Raw genomic sequence first — 21,082 nt, 5'->3', positions numbered from 1 at the left:
TGCATTGGCTGACTATGCTCACCAGATTGGATCACCCTTTTGTGATACAACTTGTCCATTCTCTACAATCCTTTGCTTGCTCCCTCCAGGACCTGCCCAAGGAACTTGGATTCTCTAAGTTTGTTTGTCTGAATCAGCCCGCTGAGGGCAAAAGCCTAATTTTTAGGCATAGGATGTGTGAATATGGCCGTTTGCCTATGATGAACCCTCATCCCTTATGAGCCATCACGTATTTCGTTAACTGAGTTGACGACACTTTGTTGAGAAACACTAAGAAATGTGGAAACTAGGTTGGGATTCATGTTACCAGACTTCCAGTGTTAGCAGTGTGAACATTTGAGCAGGTCCTGTTTTAGAGTGAAGAGAAATAGGTGTATCTTTGCAAGAGAACCTATTTTGAAATGAATTGCACCCCAGAAATGCCTTTTTCTTTTCACTGACTACAAAAAGAATCCACATTAGTCTAGATGCGTATGGCATATGTGCACCAAACATGGCATGATTTCTGTCTCTGGCCTTTTACCAAAACTGCCAGGCTCCCTAAATGAGTAAAGCAAGCTCTCCTGCTATGTCAGCCTAAGATGGAACTGAGCTGAATGCCTTAAATAAAAATCATGGTGTGGCTTTATGTCTCACACTTTGTCTGTAATAGGTGATATTACCCAGACCTCTGCTTCTGCATTCGTAACACTAATAAGGAAGCAGTAAAGCAAGAAAAAAAGTCTTCTGAAACATGATCTCAATGGTTATATAAACAGCAAGTGCTTGCCACATGGCAGCCAGTATATTTTGTTGCACATACACAGTGATTTGTGTGCACGGTAGGGACTTGAAACATGGTAGGAAATGAGATGGCGCAGCTTAGAATTTTTTTACAGAAGCCCTACTTCAATTGTACAATTGTTCCTAAACAGTTATTTATATTCATGAAGTGTCAAGGAATTTCCAGTTAAAAGAAAATTATTATTCTTTTTTGTTTGTTTTAGATGTTTTTTTTAAAAAAACCAAAATTTATTCAGGAATTATTTTGGCTGGTATTGAAATACAAAGTATAATTTCCAGAATAACTTGAACAGACCTGAAGTAATTGCAGACCAAATTTCTCCTTCACTCACCTTTTGATATCTAAGGACTTTTTTCACCACAAATTGATTGTGGGCTAGACACTGGCTTTATGGAGCATTCTGTCCTAACTCGATTAGGAAACTGAAAGGAAATGCTGGCATGGGCGACTTCTCTAAAGTTGAGCCTAAAGTGTATATATTTTTAGTTGTTCTTGTCTTCTTGTTGTGTTGTTATCCCTGCATGGATTGTGACTATGGCAGAAACTCTATGATAATATTAAAAAAACAAATCAAGATCTGCTGGCTAAAAAAGAAGAGGCTTTCTGCTTCCTCAAGGGGTGGAGAAATAAATTTGCATGGATCAGTAAAGATGGCAATAATTAATATAAGCCCCCTCAGTGTTTGTACAAAAGAAGTTCTTTAACTGGTTTTGGTGGAAATTCAGATGTAAGACAGTACATGTGTGCACATGCTGTGGATCAGAATAATAGCTCCTAAGAGCAACACTCTGGAAACATTTTATTGGTGGGAAATGTGCAAATGCACAAGATAATACTGGGGGCTGTTGCGGAAGCAACAAAAGTGAACCATAATATTATCTATCACTCATATTGATCACTGAATTGTGACAGCAAATTAATGTTGTTTTTCAGGATTTACCTATTGTTAAAACAATACATGCTGATAAGACAAGAACAATGTGCTGGCTCTGATTAAAATGAGAAAACACAGAGTAGATTGAAGGTGCCATGTTTTGTCTCTGTCATTGCTGTTGCTTTGAAAATGCAAATGTAAAAAGTATTTCTTACAATTAAATTGAAGGAGAAATAACCTAACACGAGCTTGATTGTTTTCAGGGTAGGAATGAAACTACTTTAGGAATGTTTGAAAATGTAGAAAGCAGATAAAACTACTTTAAAATCCAGCAGTGTATTTAGAGCTGACTATTAATATTTAGCTTGAAAAATTTCATCCCCCTTATAGATCAGTAAGCCTAAATACAAATATTTGTTACATTTGTTTTCAAACATTTACACATTTTGTATATTCCAAAATGCAGCAGAGTAGATTAAAATAAATTATGTCTGAAGGATGTGTAACAAAGTTTTCAACGCTTCTGCTCAACTGCCAAAACAATTTCATAATTAAAGGAGGCATTTCACATTATCATTGTGTAAGCCATGGAAGTGCTGAGGTATGATCCACAGAAGACAGTTTTCTCCCTAACATCCAGATGAAAGAAGCATAAAAACATTTTCCATATTCCATACTTTTGTACATCAAGTGAACAGCTCTGCAGTTTTTAAATATCTCAAAGAAGATGAAGACAAAAATGATGGATAGAAGATTTTAATGACTGAATACTAAATGTTTCCCTGGTTTGGTATATGATTAGCATGATGTAGTATAGTACTTGAAGACTGAGATATGAGAAAGAATTGATGTGCAGTTAGTGGGACACCTATATATAGCTCTTACCTAAAAGTACATAACAGCAAAGCAAAGGGAGCGTATGCACTCAGCGGTATACATTAGCTCTCATTGACTTCACACTGACTTCAGGAAATGTAATTACTTTAACCTGATTTAGCCCCACTCTCTAGGAAAAAAATGCGTACTTTTCAGAAACATATAAGCGGTGCTGAATCTTTGCAAAAGTTATCAATGGGTTCTTTTGATGAGGAACGTTGTGCTGCACAAAACCAAGCAACATGCATGCACCTGCCCTGGGAAACTGCCCTCAGACCTGGCCTGACACTATAGTATCCTTACAATTTCTGAAAACTTTTAGAATTTATGATACTCATTCTTATCAATTAAATTCCACAGTTGCAGGACTGAAAATAGCATTTCTTGTGTAAAGAGTTTGGGGAGAGTGGAAAAGTGCTACTTATGAACTATTTGAAGGCTGAGTTTCAAATTAAATTAATTTAGTGCTACTTATGGAGAGGTTTATGATTTAAAATAAGATATTTTGAAATTGTAAAATGATAAAAATAGAAAAAATTAACACTTATAATACTTGAGTCGTGTACTTGACAGTGGTAGATGTATGTATTTTGCCAAATGCAGAGTTACTCAGGCTACTCCATTTTCCAGCAATAGCACCACGATGTCTTGTCCTCCTGGCTGCATAGTTGCGTATGAACAACTTCTTTACTGATGTAAGATGTTGGTGCTACTGTCCATTAGACCTTTCACTGCTCGTTACTGTATCAAAATAATAAAAAAGATTTCAGACTTCAACGTTTGGTTTGTATTTCCAGGCTTTTCTTGTGGATCTTAGCTTCTTCTACATTCTGTTAAATTCTGGAGGGCTGCTCTTACCCTGTTTTGATGATTTATCGAAGTGTGAATAAAGCAATGAAAATCCTCCACTGAGGGTTGGTCTCTACTTAATAAATGTTACAGCATGGAATACATCACATCCTAGAGAGCTTGTCCAGAGTCCATTTCTCTTTCAAGATACAGTTTCTGCAGTTTCTTATGTGGAGAAGTGCTACTGTGAAACTATTAGATGTACTTTTCTACTTCTAGGTTTCTAAAATGCAATTTGGCAGATGAAAACAGCTTGGCCAGCAGGCCATGCCACATTAGTTTTCCAGGAATCATCCATTTGTGCTCTGAAGATGGCAGCATAGTTCCTACTAGTGAAGAATTTGGAAGATACTTCGAAGGCATGACCAAAGTATTAAGTCATTTTCTTCTTTTTTTTAACAAAAGTTTCACTTGCAGTTAGCTTATTAATAGAAAAGAATCTTAGCCTTACCTGAAACTCCCGCTGCAGACGTTGCCTCTGCTGGGAAGGATCCTGTGACTTACAATGTAGCATCATTTGACATGACTGTCTAGGGAGGAGAGATCTAAAGTATGTGCTGAGCATCCTGAGCAATACACTCAAAGAGCAACTACACGTAAGGAGTAAAGGATCCTTAAGGTGTCTTACTGTTCCACTTATTATATCTCATGTATCTTAGGTATCTTACTGGTTTGTTGTGGGTTTTTGAGTTTTTATAATTTTGCTTTCTGCACTTGTTGTTTGTGTAAGTTACTTGCTCTGAACACGACTTTGAATTCCGGGTTTGTTCTTCTATGTGATACAACATCACTTTTCAAATTATTGTAGTATATCAGATCAAAAGGAACGATTTAATTTTCTGTAACAAAAATTGTGAATTGTAACATTTTGTTATTAATTTAATGATAGTAATATTCCTTTTTAAAAGCATTATAAGTTATCTTCATAGTTAATGTGAAGTGAATAGTATGAATAATCAATAAAGTAATATTTTTATTTAGCAAAATGAAATTTAAGATTCTGTAGTATAGACAAGGCATACTAATTTTTTATGAAAATATTTTGCACATGTGTAACTTAAAAAATCAGACAATGTGTATTATGTAGTTTTGTTTGTGAACTTTAATACAGTGTAACCATTTCTCTCATGAGACACTAAATAAAATGAAAGAGTATGTAGTCATTATAGGTAGGGGCCATTCCTTTCTGAATTGAAGCAGTGTAATTAATTGATTAAAGTATATCACATCGCCTAGTTCAAGAAAAAAAACATTACTTCGTAAGTGGCTTTCCCTGTTTTATCTTGATTATGTAGGATGCATGCATACATAGAATTACTGAAGTGATCAATTATTTTTTATTCCTGAATATCCACAGTGTTTTCAAATATAGTCCAGTAAAAAAGAGAGATGTTTGCTTGCCAGTAATTGTATTGTGAAAGACAAAGAGAGAGAAAAAAATACACTCACGCATCTCTTTATACTAAGTTGTGCAAATTAAATTAATTTTTTTTCCTCTAAAAACATCATTCTAACAGCAGCAATGAGTTTTTGATGTTCCTATCTAAAACTTATTTGCACTATGACAGTGTTGAGTGCTTTTCTCCCGTGAGCTGTTTTCCACAGTGACTGTCCTTGACCAAACCAGAAAATGAATTTGATTTCTCTAATGCAAAAGGTAATTGGATTTCTCTTTATGGAATGCATCCCTTTAATGACTGTCTCTGCTTCAGCCAATTTAGCTGCAACCGACCTGACGTTGATCTGGTGATATGACTTTAAATAAATGCCAAAGCTGGGAGATGAAAGACCAACTGTCTGATATTTGAAAGAACATTTCCTTCCTCATCTTGCCATTTTCCTCAGAAAATGTCTCCTTCTTGAATGTTGTTCTTATGAAACATGCTACTCTAATAATTGGTCATAGAGCAGCAGATTGCATCCTTCTACCAAATATAATAAGTATTTCCCAGAAAGTGTCTGGAGAAAATATTTTGAAAATTGAATAAAACCTCTCGAAATATCTGTTGTTCTTTGCAAATATTCATTACTATGTAAACTCTTCCTAAGAGAAAAAGGTATTACTAAAGTAGTGGATTAAATCTTTACAGAGGTCTTGCTCAGCATTAAATAGTTATTGAAATATTTATTTAGACAATAGGGATCTTCTAAAAAAGTATCATAGCATGCTGATCTGAGAAAAGATTTACCTACGTAAAACAATTAGTAAAGATGGTATTTTGGGATATAATCTGTTCTTTCTTCAGGCTAGGCTTAATGGAATCATAAAATCCTGGAATGTGTTTTTCTATTTATTTAACATATTCATTATCATTTGGACCCAGCCCTTCAGGCTCATATGCTGGCACTTTTAACCCCAAATGGACTTGGAACCAAAATTTAGAACTTGAATGTAGTTTATATGTAGTTTTAATTTAATCATGGGCCATGTGTTCCTTTCAATAAACACTGTTAATGTCGTTGATTGAAAGTGGTAGCTCACACTCTGGATAGTAAACTGGATTTTAAAAACTCTGTATATCAAAATAAATGTAGTGGAAAATAAAACCAAGAAATCTTGACTTCAATTTGAAGTTATTTCCTTCTGAAATCTTATTTAGAGTTATTTTCAGACTAATCAAAACAGTAAGTTTCCACTGTGTACTGATACCAATGACAGATAGTAAGAATTTGTTTTACTTATCTGTATTTTGAAGCAGGTGTGCACCCCTATTTCCTTTATCTGTTCAATTATTTCTTAATCTTTACGTATGGGTAGGTTTTCCACACTTCTGGATCATTTGCACAACGGAATTGATGAGTTTACTGTAATGTAACTTTTAGTGCTTTTTAGTACAGTTAACTTGAAGTAAATGGATACGAAAACACAGCTTCCCAAAGGTGCAAGTGCCTGAGGGGTATTCACCTCCCTCATTTAGCCGAAAGTAATTTTTAATATTTTTGTGTTCCACCCAGAAGTAGTGCATGCATATGAGTCTCTGGACAGAGAAACAGATGGTCTCTTTAGATAGGAATTATGAAAATGAGAATAAATATTTCATACTTTTTAAATTTTGTGCAAGTTTTAAGGGATTTTCGTGTCTCTAGTCCCAAGTGTGCTTTTCTTACTGATACCAGGAAGCGAGAGGACATTATAAATGGCATATAGTGCTTAATTCACAGGTGTGCACTCCCTGGCTGCAGTTCTGATTGCAAGAGTGGAAATTCTGCTGATGCTGCTCTCAGGGAAGTGAGTCCCCTCTCCCAGGTTGGACTGGAAAGCTTCGTAGCCATAGGGGAACGTAGCTTATGTACTGTAGGTTGCTGTAACTTTTAGACTAGTTCCTCTTCTCTTCTTATCTTTGGATCTCCACAGTTTTCCTTGTTTCTCAAGGAGTTGTGTGCACTTCTAGGGGCAGCATATATAGGCCAATATACTTTATCTTGATTGCAAATAACACTAGAGATACTATTTTTCTGCTATCTAACTATTAAAATTATCAGAACTGAAGTAGGGGTGTCATACATGAAAGAAAGTGTTCATAAGTCTGTGTTAGTACTTTTTTTGGTGACACCAGTTTAACTGTGTATTATTTCTTCTTTTGCTGTAGGTCACTGATATGATGCTTCAGGACAAACCCTACCCAGACTGGGGAAAGTCTGCCAGAGCTTTCTGGAAGAAAGGAAACATTAGGATCATTTTATTCTGGTAGGAAAATAGTAAAATCAAATTATTGTAAATGAACCTTTTATAGAAGATCCAAAATATATCTTCTAATTGTCTGTGGCAGTAAGAAATACAAACGGAATATATGGTTGGAAAAAACCGAAAATTGGTCTAACAAAAAATTAAACATTACAAAAGCTGTACATGAGTGAACAATTCCTCATCAAAATAGTAGGTGTAAAAATGTAATTTTAAAATTGATTTATACTGTTTCTTTTATTATATCTTTGACACTGTTTATAACCGAGTTGCAAAATTTTTGCTGTATGTGATAATATTTAGATGTCCCATTGTCAGTCCTTGTAATTAAGGTAAGTAGACATGTGAGTGTCCTTTTGTGACCTTGAAATTAATTACAGCACTTCTTTGAATTAACACATAAATGGGATTTCAAATGGTGAGTCAGCCTCAGATTATTAAGAAAAATATTTAAAAATCAATGGGAAAAAGTGCGAGGGATAAAGTGTTTATTTGACCGCAAATGTAGCCTCTTCCAGGTATATTGTAACTTAAAACAGAAAACAAATTGTGTCAGGAAAAATGGAAGATGGAAAATGTATAGTCTAAGAGGCGGTCTGAAGACCTTATAGCTGAAGATGAAAGAAACTGCAAAGATTTTTTTCAACATCAGAAGCAGAAAACCTCATGAAAATATCAACAGACCTGCTGTTTTTTAAAGTGTAGATTTAGAAGGAATTGTTACAGAGAAGCTGAAAGATTTATTTACATGGATTCTGCTACAGAAAATGCCATGAAATATCTATACTTTTAAAGTAGTAAAAATGAGTTATTATATTAAACTGAGGCAATTAAAGGAAATAATAAGAGAAATTTAAAGACTAAAAAGAAAGCAGAATCAGATGGCTGATTGGCTACAAGCAAGGTTTATAAGGAACTGAAGTGGCTGAGCTGATGCAAATTTTACTAGCACTTAATTTCCTATTGAAAAACTGAATGTTAAAATTTGGCTACTGTTTTGGTTTTGTTGCTTTTTTCCAACAAACTAGAATTATCCTACTGGCCTGTAAGTCTGAGTTCAGTATTAGCTAAATGGATTGAATACATCATCAATAATAAAATTATGAGCAAAACTCTAGATTAAATTTTGCTAAAAAAAGCCAGGGTTCTTTGCTGAAAGAAAACTTTCTCTGATCTGTTAGAACTCTTTGAACATGTTACCAAAATAATGGATGAGGAAGAAATGCTTGATCTAATTTATTTGGACTTTCAAAAGGCTTTTGACAAAGTTCTTTACTGAAGGCAATTAAAAAAACCAGTAAGCCCCATGGAGTGTGCTGAACATTTATGAATTATCTCAGAAATGTGCAATGAAAGGTATAAATAAAATAATAATTTTCTGCTATGTTGATAAGACAGGGGAGTCCCATTATTTAATGTTAGAAGTAGTATTCATTATTTGTATACATCATATATATTAGTGACATGACAGAATTTAAAGATGAAGTGAATAATTTGACAAATGCTAGCATGGAAGAAGGATCTTAGAAAGCTAGGTGAAAAAAATAACATGTCTGAAAAGTGTGAGTTGTGGAGGGGGTGGAGGTGGGGCTCAAACAGCTCCTTGTCATCATTGCGGGACATGCAGAGGAAGATTCTGTCTCAGTGTGCCAGGGTGGGCAAAAACGTAAAGCAGATGAATAAAAAAATGCTCAGATAGGTACCAAGTGGGCTAGCAATGATTACAGTGTCATTTGGTTAAGTCAGCGAAAAGCTCAGTCTAGAACATCATTGATTTTTTTTACCCTTGTCTGAAGAATAGCCTTGTCTGAAAGACTGGAAAGGAGATTAGTTAAGAGTCAAGAAAAAACTTAATTACACAAAAAACTGGAAGAATGGAAAAAAGGGTTAAAAGCAAGGTGACATGATAGGGAGATTTCAAATTTACATGCCAGACAGGGAGAACAATAAAACACTATTAAAAGTACTTAAATATATTGTTGTGAGAGATGTTTTGACTTCTTGCAGTCTGAAGTGTTATAAATCCATATTTTCTTTCAAATAATATTCACATTAACAAGTCCTACCAAAAGTTTAAAGTGGAGATAAAGTAAAAAATGATGGTTCTTTTCATGCATGATTCTCATACTAAAGAGTATGCTTAATGGGGATTTCAAAACCTAAACGGTGGCATAAATGCTTTTATTTTTAGCTTTAAGCAGTGAAATAAAATAGCCCTGGGCAACAGTCTACATTCTGTAGAGGCATTATTTAGATAGTGCACGATAGACATCAGTAGAAGTAGACTTTTTTTTTCCCTAATAAGTAGGAAAAATGGAGGGAGGAGTTAATTGTTGATAATGTTATGCATGATAATGTGGGGTATTTGTATTTCATTTATTGTTGCTTAAGCAGTGTGATGTGAGCAGCCTCATTTCTGAAATGTCCTAAATGAAGCATCCTCAATAATATGTCCTACACAGATACTGGTATGCCAAAATCCATTTATTCAGGACATTTCCTAGTGGCACACCTGTTTAGCAGAGATAGTGTAATACAGTGCACTGTATTTTAATTATACGCATGGTTGAAAGTGGTTGATGAAACAAAAATTTTAGATACACACTGGACTTGTTTTTCTGTTAATGTCACTTTTATTTTCAGGTTTACTTTGTAAAACTAGAAAACGTCTATAAACGTACCAAAGATGGATTGTCAGGGGGATGAAGGCACCATCCACTTGTTTATAACAGTTGATCATGTGACTGCTTTGTGTTTCTCATTTAGAAATGTTTTCAGCTCTCCTATGCAACTAATTAGCAAAGATTGTGATTTAGCTTATCATCTCCTGTTTTAAATCATTCCCTGGAAACATTGTCAGCAACTGGTTGTTGGTTGCTCCTGAGGATTCTGGCTGCCTTTTGAATGTCTTCACAATATAATTCTTCCACAAACAGCTCAGCTAGCTCAAAAATGTCCATTTGCTATTTGCCTTTGTCTAGCCCATCACTAAGGAGTTCATAGAAGTGCCTTCTACTTTTTTTACAGTGAGGGGTTGTCTTTTTTTTTATAAAAAGGTCTCCATTTTTGTCATTTCCAGCTCTGCTCATGGCTAATTCCACCATCCAGAGGCACCTTTGTGTAACGCTGTTACGGTCTGTGTTATATTGCATAGTGGTACAATGCAAATACAAACACACTTTCTTATAGATTTAAGAAAGCGTATTGTCAAGATGGCTTTTAGAAAGCAATGAAGTATCTGGAACCCTGGTGGAATTGCTGGGATGGTGCAGACGTGTTTGTGGGTTACAAAAAGAAAGATACCCGCAGGGAGTTAAATATCCACACTACCTGGCAGTCAGATGAGCCTGCGGTAGAGAGACAACTGTCTCCAGTGCTCTGTGGTTGCCGTCACTATTGCAAAGTTACAAGCATGAATTGAAATAGGCTGATTTATACTTTTTTGATACGTTGATAATTTGGCTCTTTTAGGAGAGACAAATTATGTATGACATGAGAGGACTGCCGTTTGAAAGAAGCAACAAGAAAAAAAGGTTGTTAAATTAAGCCAAATAAAGGTCTTGGACAGGACTGACGACAAGCCAACAGCAGTAGCTAGTGATATGTTAAATAAATAGGACAATATAGAACAGTAGTTATTTTTAATGTTAGCTATTAGAGGAAGCAGAAAGAGAAGTACAATGTGAGAAAACTGATTATTTTGCAAATAATTTTTTTATTCCCCTGGAACACGGAATAAGTCCAACCTACACTAAAGGTCTCTTTTTATAAGGATTTTTTAGTAAGGAAGCCACTTATTAAGACAGAGGAAAGAAATAAATACATTAAAAATGAACTACAAATGGAAGACAATGTTAAGAGAGTTCATGAAAGTTACTTAAAACTAATTTAGTAAATAGTGATGGGATGTCTGTTTTTATAGTATTTATAGTATTTTTCCAAGTGAACAAACCTGTGCAATATTGAGCTTTCTAGATGGTACACCGAGGTTTGCTGAGAGCATTATGCTCTTACACATCTGCACCGGAGCAAGCTCTCACAAGCAGTACATACAGGTGGCGTTGTTAAAGGCAGCACACACTAATGCCACAGTATGCGCTCAGGTTATATAGTGGTCGCCCACGTTAACATGCACGTCTCTGCCACCAAGGCCTGTGGTTAACCTCTGCCTAGTTTGCACCTGAAATTCCTGTCTCCTCAGTACAATGTCTTCCGCAGTGGCCTGCCACATCCTGTGAAGAATCAAGTGTAGTAGTTAGAATAAAATCACCAGGACATCTCTGGGCCGTGTGTGCGGTTTGGTTAATAGAGGCAAGACCCGAATACTCTCTCTTGACAAACTGTTCCAATATTAATTGTCCTCAAAACTTTCCTAACAGAGGTTGGGGGGGATTATAATGAGCAAGACATAAAAGAGTTCTTCATGTGAACTTTTAACTATAGGGAAAAACAGAACACCAACAGAAAGAAACGAGTTTACTGGAAGAGAGGAAAAGAGCTGCTGAGGTCTGTGTAACCAGGGAAGAGAAAATTTGTATTCAAAGGTAGATTATCAAAATGGGGGAGTGTAGAGATAACAGTGGATTGTGCAGCTGAATATTGATTGCAGGCAGGGTGACAGAATAATATATACAAGCTGAACGTTTGAATATGCAAGTAGCAGACTGGAATCCATTTCCGTGGTGTCCCTGGCTAGACATTCATTGTACGTGTACACAATGATCAGTCTTCCTTGGTGCAATAATGTGTCTTTGACATAGGACTCTTGTCTGAAATAACACAAAGCACATACCAACATGGAGAAGAAATAAAGTAATACGGAGAATTGTAAATTTGAGATTCCCTATGTTTGCCGTGTTTGACTTTGCAAACTGAATAATCTTCTCTTAGTATGTATTTCCATAAGCTCTCTCTAGCTTTCTTTAATAAAAAATAAAACTACACATGCTCAGAAATATATGTTAGTAATCACAGTACTTTGATTCAGCAAGTTAGTAATATAGATTTAAAAGCTTTTATTCAAATTAATTGTTCAGAATTGCTACAGAGTACTAATTCATGTACCTATGTTATGTTTATAGAGGATTGTGTTAAACATTGGTTTGTGTAGGATTCTTAATTGGACAATATTTTGTACCCTGAAAGTAGAGGAAGCTTCCTTATGAGATAGATAGTCACACACAGAAATAAAACACAGTTTATTTGAGAGATTTTCTATTATGCACCTATTTGAGTGTTTGGTTTGATAAGCTATATTTCCATATTCTATGCTTTCATAGTCAAGATGATAAATGCATACTGGACAACTATGTTCTTTTCACATATATGAATGTAGTTCATACATTTGTTTCAAAAGACAGCTTCTTAAAACATCCATTCTTTTCATTACAGGCTGAATTGAGAAAAACTAATTAGACATTATAGCTTTGTCAGCCTAAATTATATACTAACCCAAACAAAACAAACCTTTCACTAAGTTTGAGTAAAGGTTTTTGTGATGCAGTCCCACAAATACAACTACATGAAACAGCAAAATAATTATATCTATAATATACATGCATATAGATACACATACATTATTCTTTCCCTGTTTTGGAGGTTTTTAAGTTCATCTGTTCATTCTTTCATATTTAAGTAATTTATCTTGTGATAAGATACTGACTACTGAATGGAAACCTGGAATCATCTAGAAGGTGAGGCAGATTTCCTGGTAAATAGTATAAATAGTATAAAAGAACTTATAAATATTTGACAATATTATTGCTCCCAGTAAATCTTTTATTCTTATGCTATAACCAAAGTGAATAACTTCAATTTGGATAAGCAAGACAATAAATAAGTTCCTTACTATTTCCTTTTTGTCTCAATACAAAATATTCACTAAGGTCCTCCATAGAGGATTTATATTGAGTAATCTCACTGCTAATCTGAGCAGGTATTGTTAAATATATTCTGAGAGGATAAAACTGTCATGAATAGTAATTGTTACATTTAGTCTGGCAGTCAAGAAGTATGATTACCATTTGTCAAGAGATGACTAAAATGTTTTTGATAGCATTTATTTAATTTCTGTGCAGGGTATTATTGGTAAACTATACTGTAAGATTACAATTGGTTAACATGAAAAAATGTTGAAAATAAATCATCATAATCCAGACCACTGGATTTTTTTTCATACAAATGGTAGTTGTTTAAGGTTTCTACCTATTTTTAGTTTTCATCTAACCATCCTATACTATATTTTAAAATATTGTATATATATGAAAATATTGTATTATCTAAAATATTCACACAAAAGTTTTTTGTTCAAACCTATGTTTGATCCTGTACAAACTCTCTGGTTCATGTCCTAAGGAATACTTTTCTATTTTGATCACAAAGTGCTTTTACAGTGTCTAGTATGGAAAAGTAACAGTGGTCAAGACTCACCAGAATGATTGAAGCTTGACAACCACATGAGTCAGACCCATTTTTGGGACCTCATTCTCTGATGCCTTCCCCCCACTCCTCGGTGCATGAAGACCACAGTGTCAGTAATTCAGCGTTCTCCCATCAATCTGCTCTCCCCAGTGAGCACTGTTTTCAGCTGGAAGCCTTAGTCAGTCCTCCTCTAAGATGCTCTCGCCTCCCCACTGATTTCCAGTACAAGCAATCACTCCAGTCCCTGGCAGAACATGTCTGTCCTTTTCCTTCTTCCCTTCCTCCCTCCCTCCAACACAGCAATAGCCCAAAACGCTGCCACTGTGTGCAGAAGCAAGAGGGAAAGGGCAAGGTAGACCTGGGGCTCTAAGCCAGCTGTGGCGTGGTTGGCTTCCAAGACAGCATTTGCTGCTCTAACACCATGGCCTGTCTCATCTTTCCCTGGCTTTTCTAGGAAAAGCTAAGGAGATAGGAGCATCTTGGGAAATGCAGTCAGTCCACAGGCCGCCTATGTGACCACATGGATCATGTTATTCATGGACTAGTAATGCACTGCATGAGAGGTAGATGCTTTGCATGACATCATTACTTATATATGAGCAGAGAGAATGTATCCATATGTGAGGGAGCGCGTGTGAAAGTCTCCCATCTGTCTCACCTATCAAGGAAGAAATTTGTATCTTGCCTATGCCAGTCTATATTTGGAAAGGCTGTATCATGCATTTTCCCCCACTCTATTTGTGATAGGAAGAATAGTGAGACAAATCATTCCTCATCTCACTTTTCTTCTCAGAAGGAAAAGCATTCGAGGGAGACAAAATCAAGTTTAGGGAGCTCTGAGATCTCAGATTAAAAAAAAATACTATAATTGTGAGATCACTTTAGCATGAAGATTAGGTTTGTTATTTGTCTTTTTCAAGTTACATAAAGTGGTCTCATCCTATGTATTTTTTTCTGATGGAGACTCCTACAGATCAAACAAAAACATATGTTGTTTCTTACTTGTATTTGCATGAATAAGAGAAGAGTTGGCAGAGAGGGAGAGTGAGTGTAGCATGGCAGCTTTCCTCTCATGTGAAGTAGGACACATGCGTGCACATCCACATCCACACACACAACCACACGCTTGAGACAGCAATAGAGGGGAGGAAGGGAGCTCCTAACACCCCTGCACAAACACCATTCCCCTGGTAAGTTCTAGCGTGGAAGCATTTCATGTCCTGGGGTGTAAAAAAAGATTCATAGACCAATCTGGCTGAATGACAGTTATATGGAAGAGAGAAAAGGATCATCCATTAGCTACAGTGGGGTTTTGGATTGGGCCATAGACTTGAGTTTCACCTTTCATTTGGCTTTAAATTCTTTGAACTGCTGTAGTACATATGTATTTTATAGCATATATTTTCAGTTCCTCAGCCTGTTTAAGCTTTTTGAGTTATATTTGGTGTCTACTTGCAATTCAATAGCTGATAGCCTGTTAGAAAAAAAGGCTGGTTTTATTCCTACATAATTGCTAGATCCCTAAGTATAGCCTACGGAATTGGATGGATATGGCAACACATCTTCACCTCTTTTAAAAAGTACATTTTAGTCTATCCCTGTTAGTGAGCAAGAGGTATATCATGAACAATTACTAAAAATATCTTATCCAATGTGTAGCTTTAATAAAACTTCTTAAAGTGCAGTGTCTGCAATGTTTCAGTAATAAAGGTACTTCCAAATGAAAATGCTTTCACAGAATCACATTCTATGCCAAAAACTGAAAAGCTCTAATTCTTAGATGAAAATTTTCCTTAACAGGTTTCAAAAGCTCTTTTCTTTGAAATAGGCAGCTGCAATCCTCAGTTCAGGCACAGGGCCAGCGTAGAAGGGATGTTGCAGCAAGTCCTCTTTTAGCACCTTCTCTCCGCTCTCCACAGAGTTTTTGCTGAGCAGGAGACACCTCTGCCTCCACTCAGGCCCCGTGGAAGATTTTCCAGGAGAAAGGCAGAATCACTGAAGTGGTTGCTTATTCTGTCAGTGCCCTCTTTCTGCTTAAGTGCTTTCCCTTCCTTCCTCTCCCACAGTATAAATCCATTTGTTCTTAGCAAAAAAATCTTTTTCTATCTTTAGCATTTATAGCTAGCCTAGGTCTCATTCTAGGTCCACTCTAAAAGTAGGATGAATATAGTTGTCAGATAATGTGCATTATGTGATTATGTAGGCAGAAAAAAATGCTGAAAGTTAAATTATAACAATATATAATCGGATAATTGTGACAGCCACCCCAAGACAGAAGTTCCAAGTATTGCAATTAGATCAGCATGCACACTGTGGACTATTATTCGTACGGTAGAAGGATACATTTCAGATTATCAAGGTAGAAATTCACTGTCTTGCATCCTTGCTTCAGTGTGCAGAGGCCTGGCAAAATCATAGGCCAAAACGTTGTCAGTTCGACTTGAACTCAGGTCTCTTTGGGGAAGCTTTAAAGAATCCATCACACAAAGACGTGCTGCATGGAGAAGACGCAGCCTCAGCCAGTGGTTTTGTGCAAGACCTGCACTCTGAAAGCCCACAGAGTTCAATGGAGATCAGAAAATGAGTGCTTCAGCTGCTTGTGCTCACAGCCAGAGTTTATAGACTTTGTTATGGCTGGATTCCAAAAATCAATTCAGTTTTGTAAAATAAATGTGATGATTAAAGCAATTAAATTATTTCCCTTCCTGGAATGCTGGAGTACTTTTTTTAAATTTTATTTCTCCATAATGGCATGTTTAAATTTGTGCCCTAGAATTTGCTGATGTACTTAGCTGAACTCCTGACTCATCATCTTTCTCATATTCCCATATTGCCCGTAAATATTGAGTGTTTACACATTCTGGACTGGAAAGCCCACAGGAATACACAAAACTACACACTTTTTTTATCATGGCAAAGACTGCAAGAAATGCGGATCATATCAAGTGTTCTTTGGCTTTCAGATCCACATGAAGAAGCCATTCTGAAACTGATTTGTGCCCAGTGAAAATCAGTTTGGAAACTCTCTGGTTTTAGGGCCTGTGGATTTCATGTGTAACTGGAAGCACTAACACAGTGAAACTGTTCCACCGACATTAACAGGATTGTTTAACATTGGGGACTGAGAACGCTCTCCCTGGGGACACTGTATGAGATTATTAGTCTTCCACTGGTTTCAGGAGGATATAGCAGTTGTCATCCATTGAGCGTCTGATTTAAAAAGTTTCATTCCTCTTGATTTCCTGATAGTCCTTGATGACATGACTTCTGCTGTGTCTTGGGCATCAGCAGAATTTTGCAAATAGAATTTAGCAAAACTCTCCACCATATCAACCCATTCTGCTGGTGCAAACAGGCAAACAAACAGCCATAGAGTAACGATGGTTCCAGTGAAATTACAGCTTGAGATCCAAAGTGCTGCACGGGACTAGAATGTGGCTGTACTGATGCTGAGTTATTTTCTAACTGGTGATGCTTTAAAAGAAGGAAAAAAAATAGCTTGATACATCCTAGTGATTTAGGGCTAACAGAAAAATGATGAGACTGTCTTTTGCAAAGACTGGACTTAAAGGTGGAGCAGGAAATTATTATTTAAATGCTGCCAGGCATTTAAATGCTGCCCTATTCCATTCTGTCCCCTTCAGATTCTTATACCCCATGGCCACTATCAGAATAGAGCCATTTCAATAAAAATGAAAACTTAATTGAAACTAATGTTTCAAGATGTGCTTAACACAACTATAAATATGAACATACATATGATTAATTAGTCCTTGTATAAAACCTCCATTTAGTTGGAGCATTTATTTTGTTTCTTACTTGCTTTTCTACTTTTAAAAAATCAGTAGGGTTGTAAAACTAAAGGAATTTGCTGACAGTTATCTTAATCAAGACGTTCAACTTTAAAATATCTTTTTTAGGCTGGATAGCTTAGTGAGAATATTGTGGCTATATTTTTATTCCAAATAATTGCATGTTGTCTGTCTGTAATTGTGACAGTAGAAAAAGCAACGCCTAAAACAAAGGGTAGATTAAATTGTCAATAAAATCACAACAAAAGGTTGTTAACAAAAGGTGCCCTGCAGGGCTGTTGGTTTCATAATGTATGTTTTGATACTTTAGCATCTATTCTGGAATTTTTTTTTAACAACACAAAAAAATCATGTTAGCAGTTAAGTCCTTACAATAACAGATACCAGTTAAATTTCAGACCATGCATATTTGAGGTACTTTGTCTAGCAGGAAGTTATCCTGATGAACATAGTGAATTTGTCATACTGATTAATCAAAGTCAAGAGCTTCAGTAAACAGTGTGTAAACAAAGATACTATTAATACAGTACTAAACATTTTCCATCTTTTCAGATTCTTTACCTACTGAAATGAATGATCTTTTCCTTGAAGAGAAAACACCTTGACTGCAGTTTACTGTTGTTTGCTTTCTATTACTGATTGTGTTGGTACATTGGTGAGCACAGTGCTGCTCCTCATGCAGACAAAGAGTAAATTTTTCTGGATTTCAATGGAAAGGGCATCAGCTGTTCTTGTCTGTGATGGCTAACGGGGTAAGGCAAAGCCAGTGACAACAGTTGGAAAAAAATCTATTCAGCTTTGAGAAAGGCCTGTATTTTTGGAAGCTTTATTCTTCATACTCTAGTTCACTGCTTCCTCATTTCTTTTTTAGACACCCTACCAGAATCCACTAGTTCTGCCACAAAGTAATTTGAATTTAATTTCATTAAGTAAAGAGTATCTTACTATTGGGAAGGTAGAGGACAAAGTCCAAGAAATTGTCAAAATATTACATTAAAATGGAGGAGCTTTTCATTTCAGTTTCATGACTTGCTATGGCAGTTTTAGTTTATTCAAAGATATGCTGAAAATAAAAAGAAGGTATTTCTTATTTTAAAGATACTACATACAGCTTTCTCCCAGTGCTGAACAAATGTTCTCTTTGAGGTTGTGTAACTGTTTTAGCTCCGGTGCAAGCTCCCGGGCCTTTCTGCTTTTTCATACATTGGGGAACTGCATGACGTGTAAAATGCACAGGATATTTTTCTCTTTTTCTTTTCTTTCTTGTTCTGGTTGGTTAGTTACGTTTCATTTAGATGGGTTGGTTGTAATTTTTATGTGAATTTATACATAATTGTTGGAACTTTGAATAATGAAGTGCCCTAAGGCATCTCTACTATAAACTGAAACAGATAATAAATTTAAAACTTTTAGTAAATTAATTTCCTTTAAACAACCACCCATGGCCATTGTTTCAAAACAAACAGCTATTAAAAATGCAGTCATTTGGGCCCTCCATTTTGCCGGCATTGTGCAGCCCAAGTGCAAGTGAAATCTCTGCCCCAGAGAGGTTACTCTCTGGAACTCCTGCTTTAAAAAGAAACATGGCACAGAGATGTGCTAAATCTCTCATCTACAAATGCATATTTGCTGCTCACAGAAGTAGCATGTCAGTAAAAAAATGGCCCGTGACACATGCTCAGCTTCCAGTTATTTGCATGCTTTGACCTGACCTCATTTATTGAATATTCAAGGGCCATTGACATAGCACAGGAAGCATAGTTCTTGGGCAAGGAAACAGAGTGAGGCATGTTTTCAATGACAGTAAACAAGCTGGAAATATCTTTGACTTTTAAATGATATATTGAGTTGAAAGAGTTGGAATTTAGGTGGGAAACAATCATCTTTAAATTGAATAAATTTCATATGGAGAGTCTAGAGGAAGACAGCACGTGCAATGGCAATGTCATTTTTAGTGCATTAGTTCTCAGGATGAAACTTCTCTCAAAGGCAGGCCCAGATGTCTTGTCTAAGCTTCTCTGCAGTATTCTGTCACATGAAGTCTGACATACTCATGGTTCTAAACTTTATAAATAAAGTATAATATGAATGTAAGTGTTTCCCAGGGATTCTTCCAGTGTCTGATACAAGCTTGACCAAGCTGCATGAACATACCTCTGTTATAAGGAAGTGTATTTTGAATGTAGCCATTTTTCATTCAAACTGTGATACAACTGATTTTAGTTTTAATGTCTTAAGTACTAAGGGTTTAAGACTGTCTGTAGTTTTCAGGTTAACCCAGAAGCCAGGCAGTGCTTATGGACATCTTCAGGATTGTTTCCTCAGGGTGGCTTACTTAAGATTTGAGCTACCGCAATTTAATCATACTTATCTTTAATAACTTGAACAGGAAGAGTTTTGGTTCATAGTAGAATAATTTACACTTTACAACATTATCTTGATTTGAATAAGACCTTAAAAACATTTAGCTTTTCCCCTTGTGTGCAGCTGAACTGATAAAATTATCTGAACTTCTTTAGTTTTATTTTTATGGAATGTAAAAAATGTATACTTTCTCCCAAAGCAAATTTACAGCATGCAAGCACAGACGAAAGCATCTGGTATGTGATAATAATATTTCAAAGAAAGATTGTGTTATGTTTTAGAAAGGTAGGGCTTTGTACTTAGAATTAAACTTCTGTTTAAAGTGTTGTTTAGCAGAGTTTTTCAACCCATTGTATAATTTCCAGCTCTTCCTAACTGAAATGTTTCTGTGAAGCAGTATTTTGGTGTCTTCAGTTGGAAGTACCACTTTCTTCTTGTGCCACAAGATATTTCAGTGACTACAATATATTTTGGCTGATTTCAAAAAGCATACACTCTCTTTTAATCTATACGCAACCTCAATTAGTGTTCAGGTCAGTAAGTGGGAAGACATTTATGGAATCAATCATTTTGGGTTAAGGAGTACACATACTGCAAGCGTACTAATGGAATGGAAATAATGCCTGGAACATCTCCAGAACAGTCACAGTCTCAATGGAGCAATTAAATATGTATGAAGAATGTTTGCAGTGAAGTTTAAACACATCAGCCTGAGGCTTATATTTTTGGTTTAATTTATTCACAGCCTTTCTGTGTACTGCTGCTTGATGGTCCAAAAACACTTCTGCACACTGCCTCCTGCATCGTTTATGTATCCACTGACTGACAGATACAGTGACAGTTGCTATTTTTAATCACCATCTCAGGAGCAAGGAGTGGACTCTGTAGTAGAAAAGTACAGTGTTAGTATTCAGGTTAACAATTTTTATTCATTAATAGATTTGACATCATTCATGGTGGGGGAAGTAGTCTTCAGAATTAATTCAGACAGTGTTTGAGTATTTAGCAAAACTTCGTAGCCTCAATGTGCTGGCATTATTAAGTCTTCAAATCAGAGTGTTGCATGATATGGCCTGTATTCCATATCTTCATATCACTGCATTTATCCTTCATGAAAGAGATGCTTGTACTATAGCTAGAGGCTGCTTTTTTATATCATCATGAATGCCAGAGCTCTTTAAAAAGTTAGTGGTTATATTTCCTGATAATTATCGTTCTTTGCAAAATGTATAAGAGAATACATGCTATTTTCAGGGTCAGTAATTCTTTGCTCTCTCTACTATTTTCAGTAATAAATAAAACCAAACTATTTGGGGCTTTGTAAAGAGATTTTGTGTCTTTTGATGGGTCTCGGTTCTATGATTTGTCACTGATCAGAGAGCATCAGCATATTGGTTGGTTCATCTGTTACTGATTCA

At 35.9% G+C, this 21,082-nt stretch overlaps 1 protein-coding gene across 1 annotated transcript in view; it reads left to right on the top strand.

Moving 5' to 3' along the window:
* Positions 1-21,082, top strand: part of TMEM117 (transmembrane protein 117) — a 227,358-nt gene that overhangs the window by 137,949 nt on the left and 68,327 nt on the right. The window contains exon 4 of the mRNA XM_050903838.1: positions 6,974-7,071. Coding sequence (XP_050759795.1) covers positions 6,974-7,071 — 98 coding nt within the window. The remainder of the gene's footprint in view (positions 1-6,973; positions 7,072-21,082) is intronic.

The sequence above is a fragment of the Gymnogyps californianus genome, chromosome 1, assembly GCF_018139145.2.
Source record: "Gymnogyps californianus isolate 813 chromosome 1, ASM1813914v2, whole genome shotgun sequence".
Taxonomy (NCBI): domain Eukaryota; kingdom Metazoa; phylum Chordata; class Aves; order Accipitriformes; family Cathartidae; genus Gymnogyps; species Gymnogyps californianus.
The sequence above is the reverse complement of the archived record's forward strand: the minus strand, read 5'-3'. Positions and strand labels throughout refer to the sequence as shown.